Source organism: Castor canadensis, chromosome 1 (genome assembly GCF_047511655.1).
Source record: "Castor canadensis chromosome 1, mCasCan1.hap1v2, whole genome shotgun sequence".
Lineage (NCBI taxonomy): Eukaryota > Metazoa > Chordata > Mammalia > Rodentia > Castoridae > Castor > Castor canadensis.
This window is the reverse complement of record NC_133386.1, coordinates 72,883,791-72,910,538: the sequence shown is the minus strand read 5'-3', so window position 1 is coordinate 72,910,538 and position 26,748 is coordinate 72,883,791. Positions and strand designations below refer to the sequence as shown.

The following is a 26,748-nucleotide window of genomic DNA, read 5'->3' as shown; positions in this document are numbered from 1 at the left end:
TGGAGAGCCCCCAGTCCTGGGGACCCCCAGATTCTAATGGGGGTAGAATCCCAGGCTTTCCCCTCCCCACCTCCAGCCTCTTGGCTGCACTTGCACACACGCTCAGTAATGTGTGGAACAGCACAGCCTTGAGCAGGAAGCTAGGCTAAGAGAGTGTGTTGGTCTGGGGTCACAACCAGTGGACGTGACTTCCCAGGAAGGGGATGGGGAAGAAATCACCCCATGCGTTTTCAGTAAGCAGAGACAGCGGGTGAAGAAGCTCAGATATACTGAGTGCCAGTGGCTCACACCTACACTGGAGGTGTGGCTCGAGCAGTAGAGTGCCTATTTTGCAAGTGTGAAGCCCTGAGTTCAAATCCCAATCCCACCAAAAAAAAAAAGTTCAGGTATAGCAAGGTACATTGTAAGTATATATGGAAATGTCACAATGAACTCCCCCTGTACAATTTAATATATGCCAAAAAATGTTAAAAAACAAAAAACAAGTTCACGTACGGGTCTGGGGGTATAGCTCAGTGGTAGAGTGCTTGCCTAGTATGTGTGAGGCCCTGGATGGAAGTCTCGGTCCGCTCCCCCCAAACAGTAGGCTAAATTTATGAACAAATCTGTCTCAGTAGTGGTCAACCAGCTGGGCGTGTGGAGAAGGATCTGGGTCTCAGACAGGGAGGAGCTGGAGTATTGTAGTAAACAGATCAGACCCAACCTTTGTACTTGGAACTTGTCAAGGCCTTCTCTAAAATGCTAAGGACTGAACTGTCTCTACTATATTCAGTCCTATATGGCTTGTGACATCTTTTGCTTTATTGCCCTACATTACTGTTTAAGTGTTCTAAACAGTGACCTTGTTTAACAACAGAAAATCCTGAACCCAATATTGTGTTTGGTACATGGAAGGCACACGAAAGGTTTTTAGCAAACGAGCATTGAGTGGACTCTGGTGTTCTTATTCAATGCTGCGAACCAGAAGACTTTCTACTCACCACCCTATATCCACCTGTTTTTTGAGAGTTATCCTCAAATTCTTCTAGAACACATATCTTCTTTTCTAATGCAAAAAGCTCCATCTAGCCTGGTGCTGTAGCTCATGCCTGTAATCCTAGCTACTCAGGAGGCAGAGATGAAGAAGATCTCAGTTCAAAGCCAGCCTGGCAAGTAGTTCACAAGACCCTATTTTGAAAAAAATCCATCACAAAAAAGGAGTAGTGGAATGGCTCAAGGTGTAGGCCCTGAGTTCAAACCCCAGTACCAAAACAAACAAACAAACAAAACTTACCTTCTACAGGGCAGTCTTACATTTTTTCCTTTTAGCTTCCACTGATGGCCTTAGAGTAAAGAAAGTTTTTAGTTTATGGTCTAATGTGTTGGTTCCTGTGATTCACAAAAAGGTCTCAGCTAAATGGCCTGCTTGATTCTGTAATGTAAACAAGTGGGGCGACATATTACACCTATGATCAGCATGCAGGACCCCATACCATCTGCAACCAGAGGAACTCAGCTTTTATCTCTTCAAAATCCAAAAGCTTCCACAGACTTCTACCTACATCAGCACAGCATTGCCCAGAGAAGGAAGATGTGGTATTTCAAGGGACATGTTGACATTAAAACAACAGATGAATTAATTGATACAGAACCCAGAGAGATGAAGTTCTCATTTTGAAACAGAATATTTCTGTCTCTCTAAGAATTCATTTTATAGTCGGGCACCAGTGGCTCAACACCTATAATCCTAGCTACCCAGGAGGCAGATATTAGGAGGATCACAGTTCAAAGGCAGCCTGGGCAAATAGTTATGAGAGCCTATCTTGACAAAACCCATCACAAAAAAAGAACTGGTAGAGTGGCTCAAGTGGTAAGAGCACCTGCTTAGAAAGTGTGAAAGCTCTGAGTTCAAACCCTAATATTGCCAAAAGATTTTATAATTCATTGGATTTTGTTATATTTATAGAATTGTGTAAGTGACCATCACCACTATTTTATTTTACAACTTATTTTATCAACTCTAAAAGAAATCCTGTATTCCCTTAGCAGTCACTTCTCATTTCCCTCTTCCCCCAGCCCCTGGCAACCACTAGTCTACTGTATGTCACTGGATTTCCCTTTTCTGGACACTTCATATAAATACAATTGCACAATATGTGGCCTTTGGTTTCTGGCTTCTTCCACTGAGCACAGTCTTTCCAAGTCTCACACGTGTTGTGACACACATCAGCAGTCATTCCTTTTTTTTTGGTCAGTTACTATTACAGCATATCGATATGCAGTATCTTGCTTATTCATTCATTGTTTGGTAGACATCTGAGCTGTTTCTACTTTTTTTCTTTGATGATGTTGCAGTTTGAACTCAGGGCCTCACACTTGCTAGGCAAGTCCTCTACCACTTAAGCCACTCCACCGACCCTTCTTTTTGCTGATTGAAAAATCACTGACAGAAATCAGCTCAACTTTCAACTCCCACCATTTCATTTACTAGATAGTGTTTAATTCTACTTCCTTCCAGTCAGCTCCCTGAAAACAAAACACAACAAAACCAAAGATCCTGATTTTCCTAATAGGTAGTGACATACTTTAATTTACTGCAAACAGTTACAAAAAACTACCATTTCTATACTGAGCATGGATGATTAAAAAGAACAAGTTTGAAGTTTAATCTCAGAAGAGTTATAAGAAAAAGGGCAAAATAAGAGCAATTCAGAATCACCTGACACCACTGAGACATGGCAGTGATTGTCTCTGAGGTGTCTTGGGAGGAATTTGAGGACAGAAGATAATAAAGAAAACTTCTAAAATGGAGACTACTGATGGTAGGAAGAATAGGGTGTTCTTAGATGCTTTTTTTTGTAGTAGGGATTTGAACTCAGGGCCTATACCTCAAGCCACTCCACCAGCCCTGTCTTTGTGATGGGTTTTTTCAGGGTAGGGTCTTGCTAACTATTTGCCTGGGCTGGATTTGAACCTGATCTCTGCCTCCTGAGTAGCTGGGATTACAAGAGCGAGCCACTGGTGCCTGGCCTTAGATGCTTCTTGAGTTTGGGGATTTAACTTAAGGTGAATATGAACAATCTAAAAACCTTGATATTTTGGAGAATTTCCTGACCCAAAATTGGCAGAGAGTTTGTTCTTGCTGCCATATTTTAAAAAGTTAAATATAGCTGGTAACAGTGCAGTTTACAGAATATAAAAAAAACACTCACAGCCCAACAACAAAAAGATGGGCAGGACAGGGCCTAGTGCTGCACACCTATAACCTCAGGTATTTGGAAGGTGGAGTCACGAGGACTAAGAGTTTAAGGCCACCTGAGGAAGTTTAGGGAGATTGGTCTCAAAAACAAATAAATAAACAAAATGGGTAAAGGACTGGTCTCAGTCTGTTGGGCTGCTATAACAAAATATATAGAGTAGGTGGCTTATAAAAAACAGACATTTGTTTCTCATGGTTCTGGAGGCCAGCAGATTCAAGATCAAGGTACTAACATATTAGATGCCTGGTCAATACACATTACTTTGTGGACAGCTGGCTATGTCCTCACTGTAACTCATATTGTAGAAGAGGGCAAGGGATCTTTCTAAGATCTTTCTGTGTGTTTAAAATTCTTATTTCATTTACATAAAAAGTGAACAAATTGTGTATTTCAAATTTTCGGGGAAAGGCAGGGTTGATACAAGGGTTCACTTTGTTGCTTAGGGTGGCCTGGAACTCTGTGTAACCCAGGCTGGCCTGGAACTTTCAATCCTCCTGCCTCAGCCTCCTTAGTGCTGGGATTGCAGGTGTATATCACCATACCCTGCTAGATGCAGACTTGTGATGTAACTTTATTTAATTCTCAACTCTGTTCACAATGTGTTAAGTGATATGAACAGAAAGTTCTGTTTTCCTTGGATGCAAATTAGAATCTCCACTGGGGTCTCTTTGATAGTAGCCCAAACTTCATGACACAGCAGGTCACATCTTTCTTTTCCCTTTTGACTTCCCTTCCCTTGCTGTTTTGTTGCATTTATGCATCTTTCTGCTGATACAACATTGCTGAATTTAGGCTTAGTGTGCTATCTGAAAAATAAGACAAAAAATAAGAAATAAAACAAAATCTGGGGGAGTGGCTCAAGTGGTAAAGGACTTGCATTTCATGCACAGAGGCACTGGGTTCAATCCCCAGCAATACAAAAAGTAAAAAAAAAAAATTCAAAAAGAAATATCAGACATAAGTGGTTATTAATTTGAATATTATAAAGTCCAAGAAATGATCTCATCAAGAAAATGGTGCCTAGCACTGGTGGCTCACTCCTGTAATCCTAGCTACTCAGGAGGCAGAGATCAGGAAGATTGTGGTTCGAAGCCAGTCAGGGCAAATAGTTCAGGTGATCCTATCTTGAAAAAAAATCCCTTCACAAAAAAAAGGTCTAGTGGAGTAGTTCAAAGTGTAGACCCTAAGTTCAAACCCCAGTACTGAAAAAAAAAAAAAAAAAAGAAATTGGTAAACTGGGGGCTGGTGGCTCACACCTATAATCCTAGCTACTTGGGAGACAGGGCTTGGAAGGATCAAGGTTTGAGGCCAGCCTAGCAAATAGTTCTTGAGAGCTTATCTAGAAAAAAATCCATCACTACACAGGACTAGAGGACAGTTCAAGTGGTACCTACCTTGCAAATTCAAGGCCCTTAGTTCAAGTCCCAACCACCAAAAAAAAAAAAGTAATTAAGAAAAATAATGAAATGACTATGAAGGCGGTGACTTGCTCAAGTGGCCATCTGTGGTGGAACTGTACAGTACAGAGGCTGTAATCGTCCTCTTGAAGCTGGCCCTGTACTCTGCTTCTGGAATGATCTGGAAAACAGGAGGATCAAGACTTAAAGCCAGCCCAGGCAAATAGTTGGTATAGCTGGTGAGACCCTATCTCAAAAAAAACCTATCACAAAAAAGGACTGATGAAGTGGCTCAAGGTGTAGGCCCTGAGTTCAAGCCCCAGTACCACACACACACACACACACACACACACACACACACACACACACACGTGCAAATACATAAATAAAAGAAAAAAGTACAGTAAAACTGGGTGCGGATGGCTCATGCCTGCAATCCTAGCTACTTAGTATTAGTATGAAAGAACGACATGGAATGGATAGACAGGGAGACAGCTGAAATGCCACCCCAGGGTTTAATGTACACAAGTGGTCCTACAGAGGGGATCCCAGCAAGAGAGCTGGGGGTATTTATGAGGTGGGTGGAGAAGTCCCAGGAAGGTCACTGAGTAGGATAATCCTCAATAGCCTTCTGACCCTCTGGAGATACTGACTTAAGGGCCTTCCCTTAATAACTCCTTCTAGGCCAGGTGAGGAGTTTCTAGTAAATGGCTAAAGGTAGCTGTCTATTGTTCTTTAGGGCAAGGTGGAGAGTTTTCAGTAAGTCACCTTCAAGGGGAAGGTGGTCCATTTCTAACATGGCTTCCTTTTGTTCACCCTAACACTTAGGAGAAAGAGACCAGAGGATCGAGGTTCAAGACCAGCCTGGGCAAAATGAGAGTGAGACCCTATCTCAAAAATACTCAACACAAGCTTCTATGCCACCTGGCAAGAGCCCACTGCTTCTCTTGTGGTGCTTTCTCTTCTTCTTTTTTTCCCTTTTCTTTCAATAAAGTTTTGCAAAAAAAAAAAAAACGGAACAGGGCTGGTGGAGTGGCTCAAGTGGGAGAGCGCTTGACTTAGTGTGAGGCTGTGTTCGAGCCCCAGTACCGCAAAAAACCAACCAAACAAAGCAAGAGGAAGAACTGGGGGCAGAGGAGAGGAATGCGTAATGATTGAACAGTCCCAGGTGCAGGTGTGCTCACTGGGTCACAGGCAGCAGCAGGTGGTCAGGCTGTCTTTGTCTCAGGATTGGTCAGGACAGGCCTTGTTACCAAAAACAAAAGAAAAGAAAAAAAGAAAGAGTCATTGCTGGCTGATAGGTGGCTACCTACTTTCAGTTAATCCATGGTCCCAAGTAACGAGTCAGTGATTTTCAGCAAGAACAGTGTAAGTACCTGTTACGTGAAGAGAACCATCAAAATGGGGTAAAACAGGCTAGGCGTGGTGGGACACTCCTGTAATCCCAGCTACTAAGGAGGCTAAGACTGGAGGATTGCCAGCTCAGGGATTAGTGGAGGCAACACAGCAAGACCCTGTCTCACAATGAAATAAAATGAAATAGGGCCGACCACCCTTTCCATGTCCTGTCCACAGAGCTGCAGGGATGCTGCTCCCGCCTCCTGAGTAGCTAGGCTTAAAGGCATGAGCCACTGGCCCGGCCTCTCTTTGCTTCTTGACTTCCTCTGTCATACACCCTTGCCACCACCAGCCCAAAGCAACAGGGCCAAGTGGTCATGCCCTCTGAAACCATGAGGTGTCTGCCTTACAAAGTGACTTTTCTCTAAGTTGATACACAAGGGTTCTTAGAATTTTTCTTCTATTGTCTCTGTAACCTACAAGTTCCTCTTATTGCTGTTTGTTTGTTTGATTTGATCCTCAAAAATCTGGTTATCTAGCAGGCATGGTGGTACATGCTATGATTTCAACACTTGGGAGGTTGAAGCAGGAGGATCACAAATTTGAGCTCAGGCTGAGCTACATAGTGAGACCTTGGCTCAAAAAACAAGCAGCTAGTCACAGTGGCTCACACCTGTAATCCCAGCTATTTGTGAGGCAAAGATTAGGAGAATGAGTTCAAGGCCAGGCAAGACAAAAAGTTAGGAAGATCCCATCCCAATCAGTTAACTGGGCATAGTGGTGCACAACTGCCATCCCATGTAGGTAGGAGGCCATAGATAGGAGGATCAAAGTCCAAGGTTGACCCTAGCAAAAACTAAAGCCCCTACTTGAAAAAAATAACTGAAACAAGAAGGATTGGAGGGCATGGCTCAGGTGACCCTGAGTTCAACACTGGTGCCATTGAAAACAAACAAAAATCTGATGCTCCTTCCTTGGCTACTTTAGGATATAGCAGTAAGAGATTAAGCAGAAGCTGGTGGCTCGTGCCTGTAATCCTAGCTATTTGGGAGGCTAAAATCAGGAGGATCGTGGATTGAGGCCAGCCCAGGCAAATAGTTTGTAAGACCCCATCTCCAAAATAACCAGAGCAAAATGGATTGGAGGTGTGGCTCAAGCAGTAGAGTGCCAACCAGTTTTGCAAGTATGAAGCTCTGAGTTCAAACCCCAGTCCCACCAAAAAAAAAAAAAAGCAATAAAAAATTGTAGACTCTGGGTGTGGAGCATGAATTCTTAACAAGTGGGGGTCACTAATGGATGATCAATATTAGTGGGCTGTATCTTAAAGAACACTCAAATTAAAGAATATAAGAAATTTAAGAAAACAGACTGCAAGGGCACACTCCTGTAATCACAGCCTCTGGAGGCTGAGGCAGGAGGATAGCCTGGGTTACACAGCAAGACCCTGTCTCGAAGGAAAAAGGAAGGAAGGAGGGAAGGAGAAAGGGAAGAAGGAAGGAATATGGCCAGGTGTGGTTATTCTAGTATTCAGAAAGCTAACGCAAGGGGATTTTGAGTTCAAGTCCAGCCTGGACTACATAGTGAAACCCCATCTCAAGAAAGAAAAGAAACAGCTGTCAACATTTAGATGAATCACAATATAGGTACTTGTATTAAGAATAACTGTAATATACTAATTTACTGTACTACTTAGGCTAAAATATTATCTGATACCGCCCCTGAAATGCAAGAGGCTAATGACATCATTTTAGATACAGCATTTATAGCAATGAGTCATATTTGGCTTCAAGTCATAATCAATATTTCAAATAAAACTTGGCAAAATATCATCACCATATGTTCCTTCTGAGATCTGTCTGAAGGTGGCCATACTTGTTCATCAACTCTATAATTCAAACACTCTTTTGGTTTTCTCTATGTGCTCTTTTATTTTTTTGGTGAGACTCAGGTTTGAACTCAGGGCTTTGCTCTTGTTAAGCAGGTACTCTACTGCTTGAGCCAAATATCCAGTCTTGTGTGTTGATTTTTTTTTTTTTTGCAGTAGTGGTGTATGCCTTGAGTCACTCTACCAGCCCTTTTATGTGATGGGTTTTTTCAAGATAGGGTCTCTCAAGGATCTCCCTTGCCCAGGCTGGCTTTGAACCTCGGTCCTCCTGATCGCTGCCTCCTGAGTAGCTAGGATTAGAGGTGTGAGCCACCAGTGCCCAGCATGTGTTCAATTTTTTAAAATGGTATAATTTAGGGAATATCAGTTTTGTCTTCTTGTACAAACCTTAAATCTTAGAAAGAAGGACATGGTAAAGATAATTCAGGAAATGTCACTTTGATTATTTCATACAAATCTTAAAATTTTCTGGATATGTCCTGTAACAGGACATGAAAATATTCTTTTCTTAGAAAGAATTGCCAGAAAAATCATTGACCAAGTTTAATTTTTCTTTTTAAGATCTGGGTTACAAATTAAAGGAAAAAACTCTACATAGTCTTGGGCTAAAAAATCATTGTAAAACAAGTATTCATTTTGTAACTTTCTACTGTGGCATGGTTGAAAGAACTGTAGAATCTGAAGTTCTACTCTGATCATATCACTCTCAATTCAAAGACTACAAAAATTGGGACACTGCAGTATTTTGTAAAAATGAAATATGCTATTTTCCTCATGGAATTTTAGCTGACTAGAAGAGCAGATTGAATTGACTATCTGGGGACCCGAAAAATAAATGAGATGTAACAAGGTGTATTTCACTCCACGTTCCTTAATGTATATTAAACTTCTTGGAAGTAATTTCACTCTGATTTCTGAAGATGTCAAGTGAAATAAGCAAAGACAACCAGAATGATCAATAAAAGGGTTTCCATGTTTTGCACTGAACAAGTGAAGGAAGGAATGCTTTGTGTATCGGAGGGTCATAGGAAGTAAAATGTACCTTAATTATTTGAGGACTCTTGTTTTTGAGTGACAAAACATACAAATTTCAATTCATTTGTTTGTAAAATGAAGAACATGAAAAATATAACCTTACTAAACTGAAGTCATCACATATTTCCCCCAGGGCACAATTTGGATTTTCACATTGCTATCAAGATGATTGTGTATGACTCTCACGTCAGCCAGGTTGAGAAGTCTGGGTGCTGTCCCTTCTATGTTGTCGTCTCCTCTCCTGACTTTCCTCACCTCACCTGGTCTCCCAGCTTGACCATTTGCCCCCACCAGGTGACTGATTTCCACCTGCCTTACTGCCTCCAATCTAATTTTGGGGTTCTCAGCTTATTTGCCTAGAATCAGGTAAGTAAAGGAGTGCAATGAGAAGGATGAGCATAGCCCTTACATTAAAACCGAAGCCTCCACGTGGCACCAGCTTCATCAAGTGCTATGGTGTGAGGGTGCCCCCAAAGTCTCATGTGTTGTAAATTAATCCCCACTGTGAAGTACGAAGAGTGGGGAAACTGAATCTGACGACGGTGTTTGGAAGGGGCGCCTTCGGCAGGTGGTGTGGCTAGATATAAGGAGGAGCCCCCATTATGGAATACTTGTGACTTTATAACAGGGAAAGAGGACAGAAGAGACACACTCCCTCTCTCTTGTGATGTCCTACACCACATCAGGGCTCTGCCAGAAAGAAGGCTATCACAAGACGCAGCCCAACAACCTTGCCCCTGCAGAACCAAGAGCCAAAAAAACCCTCTTTTCTTTCTATAATTAGCCTGCCTTCTGTATTTTGCTACAGTAATAGAAAATGAACAAATACCAGAGTTAATGGGACAGTGTTGCTACGATTTCATTTTGCCAAGAGAAGTTAGAAATCTCCAGAGTTGCCCTAGATGTCTTTCCTTGCATTCCTGGAACTTGTCAGTACAGGAAGAAGGTATTTTGTGCCTGGAAGGTAGGTTCTGCAGTGAACTGGTGTCCTTACACTGGGTGGGTTATAAAACAGCAGAAACTTGTTTCTCACAGTTCTGGAGGCTGGGAATTCTGAGATAGGTTGTCAGCATGGTCAGTTTTGGTGAAGGCCTTCTTCAGAGTTGTAGACTGCTGTTTTTTCATTTTTTTGGCAGTACTGGGGATTGAATTCTTGATGGAGCAGAATGAGCATACTACCACTTGAGCCACACACCCCAGTCTGCTGCTGATTTCTTTCTTGTTTTTTTTTTTGTTGTTGTTGTTACTGGGGTTTGAACTCAGGGAGCTCTACCACTTGAGCCACTCCACCAGCTACTTCTGATTTCTTGCTGTGTCCTTACATGGTGGAAGGCAGAGGGTCTTTCTTGCCCTTTTGGGCACTGATTCATGAGGGATCTCTCATGAACTAATCTAATACCATCACATTGGGGTTATGATTTCAATGCATGAATTTTGGGGAGTTACATTCACACCAAAGCCACTGGGAGAGTTGGTCCTCCTAGTGCTTGTCATGTCCACAGTCCCTGAATGACCCTAAGTGCTTCCTTACAGACAGATGTGTCTGTACCCTGGCTCACTATTATGACCAGAAGTCATAAGGACAGGCCTAGGAAGAAAGTTATGTTGAACTGGGATGATAGTGACCAATCATTTAATCAGGACCAATCTGAACTGAACCATTCAGTTCACCTCTCTCTGGAATTTGAATTTTATTTATTGTTTTTTTTTTTGACATTGCTGGAATTTGAACTCAGGATCTCATGCTTGCTAGGCAGGCACTTTATACTTGAGCCATTCTGACAGCCCCTTTCTGTGTTGGGTATTTTCAAGGTAGGGTCTTGTCAACTATTTGCCTGGGCTGGCTTCAAATTGCAATCCTCCTGATCTCTGCCTCCTGAGCAGCTAGGATTACAGGTGTGAGCCACTGGTGCCCAGTTGGAATTTGAATTTTAGATAAACACTGAGCTACTTAGTAGTGATAGTGGAAGTGGAAATACAGAAAAAGAACAAAGAGAAGGAGTGGTTGAGTCTTGGGAATGCCAGAGCATTAGAGAAAGGACCAACAAACATTGCCTGCTAAGAAGTGATAAGCTAGGTGCAGTGGCTCACATCTGTAATTCTAGCTACTTGAGAGGCTGAGATTGGGAGGATGGCAGTTCAAAGCTAGCCTGGGCAAGTACATGAGATACCCAATCTCCAAAATAACCAGAGCAAAATGGACTGGAGATGTGACTCAAGTGATAGGGCGCCTGCTTTGCAAGTGGGAAGCTCAGAGTTCAACCCCACCAAAAAAAAAAAAAAAAAAAAAAAAGTGATAAAATTACCTGGCAAGTAGGGCTGCCCTAGATTCTGAATAAATCTTGAGTTTCTAATCTTCATTCCAGGTCTGTTAGATACAACGCTGTATTCTTATTATGCCCATAAGCTTCTATGGGCACTATGAGGTCTGACTGTGGTCCATCGTCTTGTCTTCCCCTTGTCTTAAAGCATATTCCTAAAGTAGATACATTATTTTAGGTAACCAGGACCTTGCACAAGCTAGGCAAGTGCTCTACCACTCAGTTTTACCCTCACCCATCACTATTATTATTATTATTATTATTATTATTGAGATAGGATCTCACTAAGTTTCTTTTGACCTGCCTGCTGCAGTCTCCCAAAGTAGCTGGAATTACAGAGGTGCTCCACCATGTTCAGCACTGAGTGAATTCTTGCAACAACAACAAAAAAACCTTAACAATTTACACACAAAAAAATGTTCTCTTTCTTTGGATTTTTTTATTTGTTTTGGTGGAACTGGGGTTTGAATTTAGGACTTCCCACTTGCAAAGCAGGCACTCTACCACTTAAGTCACACCTCCAATCCATTTTGCTGTGGTTATTTTGGAGATGGGATCTCAGGAATTACTTATCAGGGCTGGCACTGACCCATGATCCTTTTGATATCAGCCTCCCAATTAGCTGTTTACATGATTGCACTGTTTGAGCCCAGGGTCTTTGTCTTGCAATTTCGCAGAATGAAAATCATGGACAACAGTTTTATTAAGCAGAGAAGAAAAAAGAAGAAAAGGCCCCATATGGGAGGAGTTTCAGAAAGGCTGAGACAGAGAAGCAGCAGTGAGTGGTCTGAGGCTTTTATCCATTTTCTTCAGGGCATCACTCAATCTCTATGCTAATTAGGTGTGTGGAAAGCATCATCCCGGTTGGCTGTGTCTGCAATGTTCTGATTAGTAGTGCCCTAGTCCTCAGTAGTGTCCTCATTCTGGTCCATTCTGCTTTTCCTTCTTTCCACCATTTAAGGTCACTGGGACCTTCTGTCCTAGCTATATTGTCTAATTTCCACTAACTGCCTTGCCTACTTGGTCACTGGGATTACAGGCATGAGTCACCGGTGCCTGGATTTTGTTTTGAGACAGGATCTTGCTGTGTAGCCTAGGATGGCCTTGGAACTCTCTAGGTAGCCTAGCTAGGTTTGAAATTATAATCTTCTTGCCTCAGCCTCCCTCTCTTTTTAAAACCTAATTTTATTTAAGTCTTGATAAATTGTACACTGCTCCAAGTACTCCTCTTAGACGTCTGCCTTTCTCTATTTTCTTTAATAGAGAAAGTTATTCTGGAATACTTATTGAGAACATTAGTATAAGCCAGGCACCTATGGCTCACACCTTTAATTGTAGCTACTCAGGAGGCAGAGATCAGGAGCATGGAGGTTCAAAGCCAGCACAGGCAAATAGTTCATGAGACCTATTTGGAAAAAACTGATCACAAAAAAGGGCTAGTGGTGCAGCTAAGATGTAGGCCCTGAGTTCAAGCCTCAGTACCACATTAAAAAAAAAGGAACATCAGTACAGGCTGGTGAAATGGCTCAAGTGGTAAAAGTGCCTGCCTGGTAAGTGTGAGGCCCTGATTTCAAACCCCAGTACCACCAAAAAAAGAACACAGAGAGCTAAGCATGGTGTACATGCCTATAATCTTAACACTTGGGAAGCTGAGGCAGGAGGATCTCGAGTTTGAGGAGAGCCAGGGCTACATAGTGAGACCCTGTCACAAAAAAACAGAAAGAAAAGAGGGAGAGGGTGGGGGCAGGGGGGAGAAATGACTCAAGCATTGTATGCACATATGAATAATAAAACAATAAAAAAAAACCAGGACAACAACAAATGAACACAAACAGCATTTGTCACACCTGAACACCAGGTAGAAGGGAGATCCATCAGCTGATCAGTACTGAAGTCACAGTGACCAAGTGGAACAAGTACTCAATGGTGTGTATTCAAGATGATTTGCCAAGTGGAATGAAGAAGACACCTAACTATGTAGACTCTATCCCTGTCTTTATAAAAGTTAAAACCTTTCAGTGGCCCTTTTAATTATAACTAGTTAATGAAGCTAAATTAGTTTGCAAAAAAAATGCTAAGGTCTATTCATAATGATAAACTAATTTCTAAAGGCTGGCCAAATGAAACTTTCATTAAAAATATACAGTATTACAGAGAGAGGCACCAGGTAACAAAAGTTCTGTAAATGAGCTGGGTGCTAGTGGCTCACACTTCTAATCCTAGCTACTTGGGAGGCTGACATTGAGAGGATTTTGGTTCGAGGTCAGCCCACGCATAGTTGGGGAGACCCTATCTCCAAAATAACTAGAGCAAGCTGGGCGCAGGTGGCTCACATCTGTAATCCTAGCTATTCAGGAGGCAGAGATAAGCTAGCCTGGGCAGATAGTTTATCTTGAACAAACCTAGCACACAAAAAAAGGGCTGGTGGAGTGGCTCAAGTTGTAGGCCCTGAGTTCAAGCCCCAGGGCAAAAAAAAAAAAAAAAAAAAAAAACTAGAGCAACATGGACTGGAGGTGTGGTTCAACTGATAAAGAGTGTTTTGCAACTGGGAAGTTATGAGTTCAAACTCCAGTCCCACCAACAAACCAAAACAGAACAAAAATAGTTCTGTTGAATGGCAAGGATTGAAAAAGTTTGGTCAATATGTAAAATGAGAGCCTAGTCAGAAGTGCAGGCACAACCTGGGCTGTGAACCAGCTAAGATGCATTGGATTAAATATCATTTCTTCTAAATGATGTTTTTCTCTTTCTTTTCTACTTTTTTCTTTTCTTTTCTTTTTTCTTTTTGGCTTATATTTAGGATGAGAGAGAATCACTTGAGCCACTCCGCCAACAAGGATGAGACAGAATCAAGTCTTAGCTTAATTGTAGAATGCTTGCCTAGCATGCACATAGTCCTGGTTTCAATCCTCAGTATTGCAAAAGAAAAAAGTATAATTATTAATATACCCAGAGCTGCCCCAAATCCTCTTGATGCATCCATACCAATAAAAAAAAAAAAGACTCCTGGCTCAGTCTGTCTAGTCTGCGCTAATGAAATATATACTGGGGGAGAAATTTCTTTCTAGACCAAGTCCACATCATGGTGGCAGCTATTTGACTTCTGGTGCAAGCCTTCCCTCTAGTTGCAGATTGCAGTTTCTTACTTGGTCCTCACATGGCTGGAGGGGTCTTTTTCAAGCCTCTAATCTTGTTTACAAGGGCTCCAACCTCATGACTTAAACTCCCTAACAGAGGCCCCACCTTCTGTCATTATTGCATTGATGACAGATTTAACATGTGAATTTCAAGGAGAAACAGACAATAGCAACATCCCTTCCTCATGGTGGCCCTTTTTAGAAGGTGACTTCAAGAACAGAGTAAGAGGAGTGGATCAAGTGGTAGAACACATGTTTGGTAAGTGCAAGGCCCAGAGTTCAAACCCCAGAACCACCACCAAAAAAACCCCAACAACAGCAGAGTGAGGGCTGTATTTTAGCTGCATTTCAGCTTCCTCTTGTCTCATGGGCCAGGTACCTTTGTGCAAAGTATAACCTGCAGAGACTTGCATATTCCTTAGGAAGGTTCAAGAAAGCTTGAGGTAAAGTTACTCCAACTCCGGAAAGAGGTAAGTAGAGGGACAATGAAAGCATTAATTTCAACCTATAACAATAATACATATTTATCAAGTTACATTTCTCTTCAGTATGACCAACTTTCTGACATAAACAAGTTAAAGGAGGGAAGATTCGTTTTGGCTCAAGGTTTGGGAGGGCTCTTCCATGGTTAATTGGCCCCATGCATTTGAACAGAACAGAACATCAGAGTGATGGGTGCTGGTAGGGCAGAAGGTCCTTCACCTCATGACAGAAAGGAAGCAAAGAGAGAGGGAGAGAGGGCTGCCAGAGTGGCTCAGATGATAGAACACCTGTGTAGCAAGCATAAAGTTCTGAGTTCAAACCCCAGTACCACTAAAAAAACTAAAAAACAAAAAACAAAAAAAACAAGGCCAGTCTGCCTGCTTCACATATTGAGACCGGTGGCTCACACCTATAATCCTAGCTACTCAGGAGGCAGAGGTCAGGAGGATTGTGGTTCAAAGCCAGCCTGGAGAAATAGTTAGCGAGACCCTAGCTCAAAAAAACCCATCACAAAATAAAAAAAAAAAGGGCTGGTGGAGTGGCTCAAAGTGTAGACCCTGAGTTCAAAAAATCACAATACCACAAGAAAAAAACAAAAAAAACAAACATAAAAAAAAAGAGAGAGGGAGAGATTGGGGGCCAGGAAAACCTGTGAAGTTATACCCCCTTGGACCAACTTCCTCCAGTTAGGCCCCACCTCCTAAAGTTTCCACGACCTCCCGAAATATTGCCCTTAGCTGGGAACCAAGCTTCTACACGAGCCCTTAGGGAATACTTCACATTCAAGCCATACATTCCACCTCTGGCCCCCAAAGGCTCATAGCTAGCTCATAACGCAAAATGCATTTAGTCTACCTCCAGGAGTCTCCACAATCTTAACAGTTCCATTGCTTTTTTTTTTTTTTTTTTGGTAGGACTGGGGTTTGAATTCAAGGCTTGTTGCAAAGCAGGTGCTCTACAGCTTGAGCCACACCTGCAGTCCATTTTGCTTTGGTTATTTTGGAGATGGTAAGAACTATTTGCCTGGGCTGGCCTCCAATCACAATCCTCCTGGTCTCAGCCTCTAGAATAGTTAGGATTACAGGTGTGAGGCACTAGCACCTGGCTTCCATCACTTTTTTTTAAAAGTCCAAATTCAAGGTCTCTGAGACTCAAGGGAAACTCTTAGCTGTAAAGCCCTGTAAAATCAAGAACTAAGTTATATGCTTCCACTATACAATGGCACAGAGTAAACATTTCCATTCCAAAAGGGAGGGATGGGGGCATGGAAAGGAGGGATGGGACCAAAGCAAGACCAAAATCCAGCAGGGCAAACACTAAGGCCTGTAGCTCCATGTCTTGCATTGGGGGTACGCGGAGGTGGCCTGTGTGCTCATAGCCTCTGTTTTGGGGTTGCCTGCAGCTTTTCTTGGCAGACTTGCCATGCTTCTGACATTTCTAGTTTTCTGGAGTCTTTGGTTTCCCCACATCTTTGGATTCATCTCATAGTTTCGCTTACCACCCTCTTGGGCTGCCTGAAGAGACTCTGACCCTATTACACACTGAGGAGTCTCCTGAGTTTTCCTCCATGACCCATAATGCTTACATTTTGCCTGCCTGCAAAATGAGCACCCCATAGATGCCACCAAGACCAGTTGGCGCAGTAGCAGGGACCTTGGCTGAAGAGGCCTTTGAGTGCCTGGGTGGCTAAGCAGGAAGACAAAACCTGGGTAGACCAGTGTGAGAAGAGTGCCCTGGAGGTGCTTTCTTCTCCAGGGAAAGGCATTCAAACGGGTTTACTATCCATAGCCTTGAGGCCTGTAATAGGTGGGGTCTGTCCCAAGTCCTATTGTCCTGATGCAAAATCCTTGTCTTTTTATCTAATCGCCTTCCTTAGCCCCAACTTTGCACTGGCTTTTCAGACCAAATACAAGCTCTTCAAGTCTTCCTGCTCTGCTGGCATTAACTCACTAGCAACATCCACACCACAACCTAAATGCTGGACTGCCTGCCTAGAAACTTCCTCCTCTGGGTTAGTTTAAACTCAGCCCCCCACAAGTCTCAAGACAAGAACAAATTGTAGACAAGTAGACTGTCAGCATGTAACAATGGCTTCTAGCCCAATTCCCAAATTCTTGTGACGATTTACAGTCCACATTTCTATAGCATTCGGCTCGGAGCTCCCACCAGAACCTCTCATTAAACTCTGTGTACAGCATGGGACTTCTCCAGGCCTCGTCTCCAAAACCTTCCAAATTCCTCCCTCCAAAGTCTGAACTCCACGGTCAGGTTTAGTCACAGCAACAATTCCACCTCTCTGGTACCAATTTCCTGTATTACTTACTTTTCTTATCATTTTGACACAACAGCTGACATGAACAACTTAAGAGGCGAAAAATTTGTTTGCCTAAAGTTTCAGAGATTTCAGTTCATCATGGAGGGCATGGTGGGGCAGAACAGGTCACACCACAGCTTCCAGGAAGCAGAGAGTATCAGGAAGGGTCCAGGGGAAGATTTAGTTCCCAAAGACACCCTCAGAGACCTATTTCATCCAACCAGGTCCCACCTTCCAGAGTCCCACCACTTCCCAATAGTTTATTCAAAGTTTGAACCTATCAATGGATTAAACCATTCAGTAGGTCTGAGCCCTTCTGATCATCGCTGGGAGCTCAGACACACCCAGAGGTGTGCCTTAATAAGCTCCTCGGCTTTTCTTCAAGCCAATCAAGATTAATCATTACGGATGGAAGGCAAGGCTCAAGCAGTAGGGTGCTTGCCTCACACAAGTTTGAAGGCCCGAGTTCAAGCTCTAATACTACCAAAAAAAAAAAAAAAAGAAGGTCAAAGCAGGATTAACCATCAGTGTATATGAATTTAAATGTCAGTATAAAATTTTATCATCATTATGAAAATTAGGGTAAACTTTTTTTTTCAGTACAAGGTTTGAACTCAGTGCAGCACTTGGCTAAGCTTTGCTTTTTAACACAAACCTTGTCATTTTAATTAACCTCTTCAGAGTATATTTATTTGTTTAAAAAAGTATGATCAATGCTTAAATGTTAGGGAAATTTTTTATTAAATATTGTGATTTTCTGGTTATGTTTAAAGGAATATCATTTCAAAGATTTGAAAGATTAACTTGAGAATTAAGCAAAAATTTGTTGGATTAATTCCTGCTTTTCCATGCAAGTGTCACTCAGAATTTAGACATATATAAGCAACAGATAGAGGAATGGAAATAAAATCACAGTGAAGTGAAAGATATTCAGACCAGGAACACAGAAAAGATGATACTCAAGGGAGACTGTTAAAGAATTTTTTAAAAAGGGACAGGGAAAGAAAGAGGATGGAAGGAAACTGTCAGCAAGACAAAGGCGGCCAGAAGACAAGGAAGTAGAATTTAGAGAGCAGTGAATTACTAATGCAGGTGAAGTGTTTAGTTCATACCTGGGTACTAACCACTTTTTCCTGATCTTTGACACCTGGTTTACTTTTTAATCCCGTATTTTTTCTAAAATTCCTTCTGAAGAAAACTCTTAGCTTGATAAAAAAATAAAACCAAGATGGACACTGGATTAAAATCTTCAAGAACCCTGAGTGTCTTTCCAAGATTTATCCTTGGAATGTCTTGCTATCTCCAGGCTTGGCCTTTCAGGCCCAGGCAAACACATCTGACCTTTGCCTTTATATTGTATTGTAACCACACAAGCTTCAGTTTGCGTTTGTGATGGGTGGATGGAGTCAATGAATCCAGAGGCAAGGTGTGGAGAGAGAGAGCTTTATTAACAAGCAGTATGTTGGCAGATGGTAGGCTCTCACCTTTCAATGACCATCTTACTGTGTGCCCTAAGGGAGAATCATATATATATATTTTTTTTCAAGGGAAGGCATGTGGGTTCTAGAAAGGTGGGTACCTCAGTTGTCCAGCGTCTCAAAGAGCAGCCTCATTAGGAGCGTGGGCTGTGTACATCTTATCTCCTTCACTAAGGTTGGCGCAAGAGTCAGCAGTCCAGAGGATCTAAAGAAGACAAATTACCAGTTTCTGTGTTGTAAAGTGACTTGAGTGTGTCTGGTTTTTGTTGTGGTCAGCATTTTTGGCAAGCACCCTTCCAGGTGGGACCAGGGATGCGTTCAAGGGCTACATCAGCAAGACCCTCTCTCAAAACAAAAACAAAAACAAAAACGAGGCTCAAGTGCTTGTGTCTAGCAAGTGAGAGGTGCTGAGTTCAACCCCCCAGTTCCACTAAGAAAACTCCCACCCCAAACCAAGTCAAAATGAAAAAAGATAAGACTTCAGTGGGCAGCTAATTCTTAAAAAGCATGCTGTGCACTGGTGGCTCACGCCTGTAATCCTAGCTACTCATGAGGCACAGGTCAGAAGGATCACAGTTGTAAACCAGCTTTTCAAGACCCTACTTCGAAAAAACCCATCACAAAAAGGGCTGGTGGAGTAGCTCAAAGTGGAGGCCCTGAGGTCAAACCCCAGCACCAAGGAGAAAAAGAAAAAAAGCAGGAGAAAGGAAGAAAATTCTGAGAATTAGCTTTTGACGGTGGGAGGGGAAAGGCTTATGTGTACTTTCAAAATAGCACAGCTGAGGCCATATTAGAACATTCAAATTCAACTTCAATAAAGATATATAGCATGTTTCTAAGCCAAAATTCAATTTGCAGGCCTGCAAATTCAAATTGTGCTAGACACAATGAGAAAATCCACCAACCACGATGACATGTGCTGAAAATTTATACAAGGTTACTAGGGGGCATTGTTCTGGACATTCAATCGGTCCAACTTTGCTATCAAACACAAAACATTTATTTTAGCACTTACTGATCACTGCGTATCTGAAATTTTTTGGTTAGAGGATGTGAAGACACACAGAATAAGATGTGTCTAACAACCGACAATCTAGGATAGCACGTAGTTTCAGTGATTAAAAAAAACAAAACAAAACAACTAGGACCTGGACAGGAGTTAAGATTTCGATGTTAACTTACTGTCTAATCTCTGAGGCCTCCACGAGCCTCAATTTCCTCTCCTTGGTTATAAGCGCATGGCCAAGTTCAACCCCCTAGCACCGCCCCAAAAAAACACTGAACTAAATACAGCACAGCACTTATTCATTAGGGTCGTTGCAAATGTCAAATAAGACATGTTGAGAGAACAGTTCCTGAAACGGTCTCTAAACGATGGCCACGATTTGTGCGTGTGAGCACGGGGATTTCTACGGACCCACGGTTGGTTAAGGAACCTAACAGCAAGCTGCGGAGCTGTTTCATTTTCTCCCTTTGCTGCCGCCGCTAATGTCAGGGGCAGTCTGGCTATTTTAAAGTCTACGACCCTTTGACGGCCTTCTAATCCCCATTTATGGGTTTATGGAGAACTTTTGTGTATCGAAGAGCCAGTTCAGTTTAAACTCCTCCTGTAATTCCAATGATCACCAGGGGTAATAACAGCGTTGCTCAACAGAGTAAACGGGGAAAAAAAGTGAGCCACACTTCACTCAACATGCAGTTTAAATGTAGAGTGATCTTCACGGCTGCTAAGGAAGAAATCCTGTTCTTTGAAATCTTTAAAAACAATTAGGTTTGTAATGTTGTGCTTAAAATAAGAGGCACAGAAAAAAAAAAAAAAAGCCGATACTTCCCCAAGGTCAGTAGCTGAGACTCATCAGGGGCCTTGATGCTTCCGAACTCCTCCTCCACCCAGTTCAGCAAACCCAATTCCGACCTCCCCGGCTGACCGCGGCCGAGCGCGGGGGCGAGCGGCGAGAGTCTCGGGGAGGCGGGGCTGAAACCTAACTTCATTGTTCGCGGGACCGACTCTTCCCGAAAGAGCCCGTTGGCGGCGCCTGCGCAGTGTGCGCTCTTTGTGCCCAGCTGCAGCAAGCTGCTTGTTTGTGTGTGTCTCGCCCAGAAGCGGTGGAGGCGGAGCCTGGGGGGCGTGGCCTATCCGCTGTATTCAGATTGGGCTCCCACGGAGAGATGGGTGGACACAGGGCGGGGCGTCTGATAACAACACTAGGAACCCGGGCTGGAGCTATTTGTTGCTGCGCCGCCTCCGCCCGAGTCATGGTACGCACTCTTCTGTGGCTCTCTTAGCAGCATCCGCCGTCCCGTGATCACCGGCTTCACTTCCTCCTGCTCTTCTCCTGCCGAGCCACCCGCCTCCCAGCGCTATGACTGTCGTCTCCGTCCCGCAGCGGGAGCCGCTCGTCTTGGGCGGCCGTCTTGCGCCGCTTGGCTTTTCCGCCCGCGGTTACTTCGGGGCCCTCCCGCTGGTGACCACGGCTCCGCCGCCTTTACCCCGGATCCCAGACCCCCGGGCGCTGCCGCCGACCCTCTTCCTGCCTCACTTCCTAGGGGGAGACGGCCCCTGTCTGACCCCGCAGCCTCGCGCTCCTCCAGCTCTGCCCAACTGCAGCCTGGCCCCGGCGGGAGGCACCCCACGGGCAGCGCCGAAGAAGCGGCGTAAGAAGAAGGTGCGAGCCAGCCCGGCGGGCCAACTGCCCAGTCGTTTCCACCAGTACCAGCAACACAGGCCGAACCTGGAGGGCGGCCGGAGCCAGGCGCCTGGCTCGAGCAGAGTGCAGGAGCTCCCAGGCCGGGCCGCCGCCTCGGCCCCGGCTCCTGCCACCGCACCCCGAACGGAGGGTGCGAGCCCCGTCCCCGCGTCGCTGCGGCCCGCGGCGCCAGGACAGCCCGCGTTCAGAAAGGAGGTAAGGGCCGCGGGCGGAGTTTGGGGCCCCGGGCTGGAGGGGTCGGGAGAGTGGGGGCGGGGTGAGGGCGGCTGTTTACTCGGGAGGGAAGTTTCCGTGACGCCCGCTCCGTCTTGCTGGGGATGGGGGGGGGGCGGGAGCAGGGGGGAAGGGGAGGCATGCGCTGGCGCCGCTGATTGGCTCCCGGCAGCCAGCCAATGAGAGGAGCGGCTGCGCCCCAGCAACAGCCCGGATTTAGAAGGCTGGCGGCATTCCAGGGGGGTTCGGCGTTCCAGGCGCGCGCGGGCATGGGGGAGGGCCGGGGCCCGCGGGGGGCTGACGTCAGCGCGCGCTACGTGCTGAGCGCGCGGGCGCTCATGAAGGAGGCGCGGCGGGGAGCGGGGCCCTCTTGAGGCCGTGGTTCTCCGTGCCTAGTCCATCAAGCGAGCTGGTTGGCTCCGTTGCTCTGGCATGGAGATTGGGAAGTGACGGGCGCTAGCGGCCCGATGTCGTTTGGATTTTGGCGAAGACCAAAGTGTGCCTCTGGCGCGCCCAGGTCTGACCTACTTCAGAAGATTTGTGTTTCTACGTTGGCAGGACCCTGCTCAGAAGCGATGACTTGCCAGTCCCCCTGTGCGGGGCGGGGGATAGTGGCAGGTACTTGTCATTTATCGCTGGCCGGACCTTATGCCAACCCGTGACCCCTATTTGGGTAAAACGGATGAAAATTCTAAAAGCGATTAAGTGTCTAATGATTTGTAACCATATCAAAATAAAACGCCCCATTGATTTTAATTTCAATGATCTACTCCGTAATGAGGTCGTGAAAACAAGTTACTGTCGTTTGGTCAAAAAATAGTAGTTTGAGAGTTGCAGTTTAGCTGTGCCCTTGGGGGGAAAATTACAAGATTTGCCCACCATTTTTCCTTAAATTATCCTCCTATCGTCCAAGTTTCAAAATTCCACGACTCTTGAACTATTCCTGAAAATCTAGGAGCTTTAGTGGGTTTTTTTGGCCGCGGGGGGCAGGGGTTGGGGGCGACTTAGTGTTTTCCTGGCCCGGTAAGATAACTTAGAGAACCGGTCGTAAAGAGGAAGCTCTTCAAATGGCAGCGATCTTTAATGCACGGGGTTGTAACCTAAGTGTTGTAAGGAATGGATTACCTTATACTTACCCATTTAGGAAGGTGATTAGAGTTAAGTGAAATAAGTTTTTAACAAGCAGATGTTAAACATTTCTTTCTGACACACAGAAGACACTTGCTCATTACTCTTGCTTACGGTTTGTAGAAGGATGGATTTGGGGTCACTTTGAGATTGGGCATTTTAGAACTGGTTCATGTTGTATACTGGTAACAGCCGTGATTAATTCAGATTAAGAGGCATGCGTATTTGGACATCCAGTGATAAACACAACCATCAAATTACAGTAGAGGGGAAACTTTAAAATAGTAAAATGTGCGGTTTGTAACTGATTGTTACCTTAAAGCTGTATTCACTTTTCCTGTTCCTTCTCTTGTAGGTTTTAAAATCAAAGATGGGAAAATCGGAGAAAATTGCCCTTCCCCACAGCCAGCTTGTGCACGGTATACCCTTGTGTGAACAGCCAAAGACAAACAGACAGAAAAGCAAATGTAACTTGCCACTAACCAAGATCACCTCTGCAAAAAGGAATGAAAATAACTTTTGGCAGGATTCTGATTTGCCTGATAGAATTCAGAAGCAGGAAAAAAAGCCTTTTAAAAATACTGAGGACAGTAAAAGTACTCATTTGAAGAAATCAGCATTTCTAACTGAAGTAAGCCAAAAGGAAAATTATGCTGGGGCAAAGTTTAGTGATCCACCTTCTCCTAGTGTTCTTCCAAAGCCTCCTAGTCACTGGATGGGAAGCACTGTTGAAAATTCCAACCAGAATAGGGAGTTGATGGCAGTACACTTAAAAACGCTCCTGAAAGTTCAAACTTAGATTTCAGCGTGTATGTAAAACATAGTATTTCCCAAATCCCTGGACTCTATAAGAAAATTGGTACAGAAGTGGAAATTTGCCTTGTTGCAACATACAAGTGCAAAAGATGAATTTTAAAAGTTACATACAAACAGCTTGTATTATATTTTATATTTTGTAAATACTGTATACCATGTATAATGTGTATATTGTTCATACTTGAGAGGTACATTATAGTTTTGTTATGAAAGTATGTATTTTGCCCTGCCAACATGGTAGGTGTTTTGTATATATACAGTGGAGCAATTTTAAGTGTGTGCTAAGGCACATGAAAGACTGATTTATTTGCACAAGGTACTGAGAGCTTTTTTTTCCCCAAGAAACAGCTGTCAAATCTCAAAGTGAAGATCTAAATGTGAGCAGTTTACTAATGCACTACTGAAGTTTAAATCTGTGGCACAATCATTGTAAGTGTGGGGTTTGTCTATTCCCCTAAATTGATTTTTGCCATCTGAACTGTAATTACTGGAAAACTATTCCTGTTTTTACCAAACTTAATTTCTAGGTTTTGGTATATAGTTACTATTCGAATTTAAAATGCCTCTTAATTTCAATGCCAACAAAATTGGTTGTAATCAAATTTTAAAGTAATAATAATTTGGCCTTCCCCCTTTTAAAGTAGTCTTGGCTCTTTGTGTATGACTGTTTTTCATGTTTGAATGTGTGACCAGGAGGTGATTTTGTGTGATTGGATTTATTGTATTTAAGGTAGGGTCTCACTATGTATTGTATCCCAGGCTGGCCTCAACTCATGATATTCTGCCTTAGCCAAGCCTTCAAAAGTGCTGGAATCCAGCATGTTGACACCGTAGCAGGTCCTGTGCAATTGGCTTTTAACTTTTCATTTTACTCGCTTTAAGTCTTGGACTTTATGGGAATTGTCTGTCCTACAAATTTAGAAGATTCAGTAATTTAACATTTCTACCTCTTGGAATAAATTCCCCATTTCACAAGTGCAAATGAATGGATAAAAGTGAAGGTGTTTAGTTTATATTTTTATATGTGAACTGTTAAGTGCCATTTGATAATCATACATTTCAGTGAAAGAATACTTGTTTGGTTTCTTAAATTAGCATTCATTGATCTTTTGAACCAAAGCAAGTAATAATTCATGTTAAGATGTTGGAGCTTTTTGGATTCTAAAGCTTGCTTGAAGATAAATGTTGCAGTTTATGTACTTGAACTTTGAAAGAACATTCAGATTTCTCAATAGAGTGTATGTGTGTGTGTGTGTGTGTGTGCGCGCGCACGTGCGTATTTATATTTCCAATTGAGAAATTCCAAACATACAACAAATACTGGTGGTTGTGTGGTGGGTTTCAGTTTTGCAAGCCCAAAGCTTGTGTCATAACAAAAAGTTTTCCTGAGTAATTGGGCCGTATTTAGAGAAAGGAAAAAGGTGTTCAGGACATTCTGTAAGGTGGAATCGGTAACTTTATCCGTACCGTTCGGTTCATACAGCAGGAGAGGGAAGGCTTTCTGGCTGTAAAGGTGGGTTGGAATCATGATTGACTTGATCTGCAGTGTCAGGAGGGTGTGGTGACTTGTACACCATCACCATGAAATAAGAAAAAGGTGTGCTAGCTCTGTTAGTCTCTGCCACTAGCTTTGCCGTGTTTTACTTGTAAAGACATTAGCAGTACTTAAGACATGGTATTACTGGCTTTTAAAAATGTACCAAGAAATTGGTGCTTTTATACTAATCTGAAAATAAAGGTAAACTCTCACCCTTCTAAGGCTTTCTGAGAGTATTGAAAGCTAACATTCAGAATGATTAAATTTTTGTAGAAGAATGACAAGGATGATAAAGTACCAAAATAGGCCTTATAGTTGAAGGGTGAACAAACTTAAAGCTGCACAGCTTTCAAAGCCAGTAAAGTAAATCCAAGACCCAGTCCCAGTGCTTCCACCCGTAGCACCAAGGTCCAGAATGACCTAGGAAGGGAAAGAAACAGCCAGCATTCATCTAGTGAGAGGGTGGAATTAGGATTTTGAGGTGCTGTGGCTGAGGTTGTGATGGACTAAGTACCTTGAATGTCTGGTTCCTCAATAATCCAGCATGTTCTCAAGTAAAAATCTGAAAGCATTTGGATGCATGGGAGAAGGTTTGGGTGGTTCAAACTCAAAACCACCCACTCCTGCCCTATTCCTGATTGTCCCAGAAGCAGTGCTCGGGGAGAAGTGGAGTTAAATGGTTTGAGATTACAGAAAGGAGGAGCTGGTTTTCAGTTTATAATGGTATTTTGGCTTTGAGGCAGGCTCTTGCATTAACCCAGGTTGGCCTCCAAAGTCCTGGGATTATAGGCCTGTGCAATTTGACTAGGTACTTTTAAGAATCCAAGCCTGGGAAGAAATTGAAGGGGTTAGGAGAGGCAAAGTGACAAAGGCTGAAATTTTAGGGAGGTGCTCTACCATTTGAGCCACGCCTCCAGCCCAAAGGCTGACATTCTGCTCATAGAAGTGTACTGCTTCCTCAGAAATGGGAAATCAAAAGTTCAAACCTCAGTTTGAAAAACCCCAGTTTCTGGGTGGCAATTTTAACTTTGTGTAATAATGTAATTATTAGTGATAATGGATTAACTTGAGTGAGTTGACATCTCCCAAATCTGGTTCCACAGGTTTATTCCCAAAGTTAACTGCCTTTTTTGCTGATTGTTACAATACTGAGACTGCATTTTGGGTGATAAGCTGCCCCAACCACCCTTCCCCTTGCTTGCCATTTCTGGCTCTTGTATGGTTCTGAGCAACATGTCTAGAAAAACTTAATGTGAGAACTTAATGTATGAGGAATGTTAAAAGAAATAGGACATGTAGCCCAAAGTGGAAAGGTAGCTGTGGGGGAGGTGAGGAAGAAACAAATGATTAAAATACACGCTGTATTCCTTTCCTACCTGTGCCAGGAAAAAGTGATGAGGAGTCAGGAAAAAGTGGCTAGGAGCTTAGTGGCTAAGGAATTTGGCACCTTAGGAGTAGCACTGAGAGTAATAAAACCCATTATTTTGTACAACTTAAATACACTAGGGGGAAAATAATGTACAAAAGTCTGAGTTGGCCTTTAAAATCGGTGGTATTTGACACACAGGAAGAAGAAAATGGCTGTTTCAGGTAAAAGTAAGCAGACAGTAGTGTAAAAGATGGAGACTGTACGCTAGGTAGCTCAAGAGAAGTGCAAAGAAGATTGTGTTAAATGAAGTGATTGTTTCAGAAAGGAAATTGAGGACTGGGGGTGTAGCT

General features: G+C 43.3%; 1 protein-coding gene and 1 long non-coding RNA gene across 2 annotated transcripts in view; both read left to right on the top strand.

Annotated features, from left to right (window-relative positions):
- LOC141424748 (uncharacterized) overlaps nt 1-14,195 on the top strand; it is a 42,003-nt gene extending 27,808 nt beyond the window's left edge. The window contains exons 2-3 of the long non-coding RNA XR_012449630.1: nt 9,028-9,260; nt 14,016-14,195. This is a non-coding gene — a long non-coding RNA (uncharacterized lncRNA). The remainder of the gene's footprint in view (nt 1-9,027; nt 9,261-14,015) is intronic.
- A 6,649-nt stretch (nt 14,196-20,844) lies between these two features.
- Pnrc1 (proline rich nuclear receptor coactivator 1) lies at nt 20,845-24,132 on the top strand. The gene is made up of 2 exons (XM_020173706.2): nt 20,845-21,530; nt 23,032-24,132. The coding sequence occupies exons 1-2, from the start codon at nt 20,991-20,993 to the stop codon at nt 23,473-23,475; spliced, it is 984 nt and encodes a 327-aa protein (XP_020029295.1). The 5' UTR covers nt 20,845-20,990; the 3' UTR covers nt 23,476-24,132.
- Nucleotides 24,133-26,748: the final 2,616 nt, after the last annotated feature.

Excerpts from the sequence above, each read along its gene's own strand:
- Pnrc1 (XM_020173706.2), top strand. The coding sequence starts at position 20,991 with ATGACTGTCGTCTCCGTCCCGCAGCGGGAGCCGCTCGTCTTGGGCGGC. Across the intron at positions 21,531-23,031 it reads AGCCCGCGTTCAGAAAGGAG|GTTTTAAAATCAAAGATGGG; the intron begins GTAAGGGCCGCG and ends CTTCTCTTGTAG.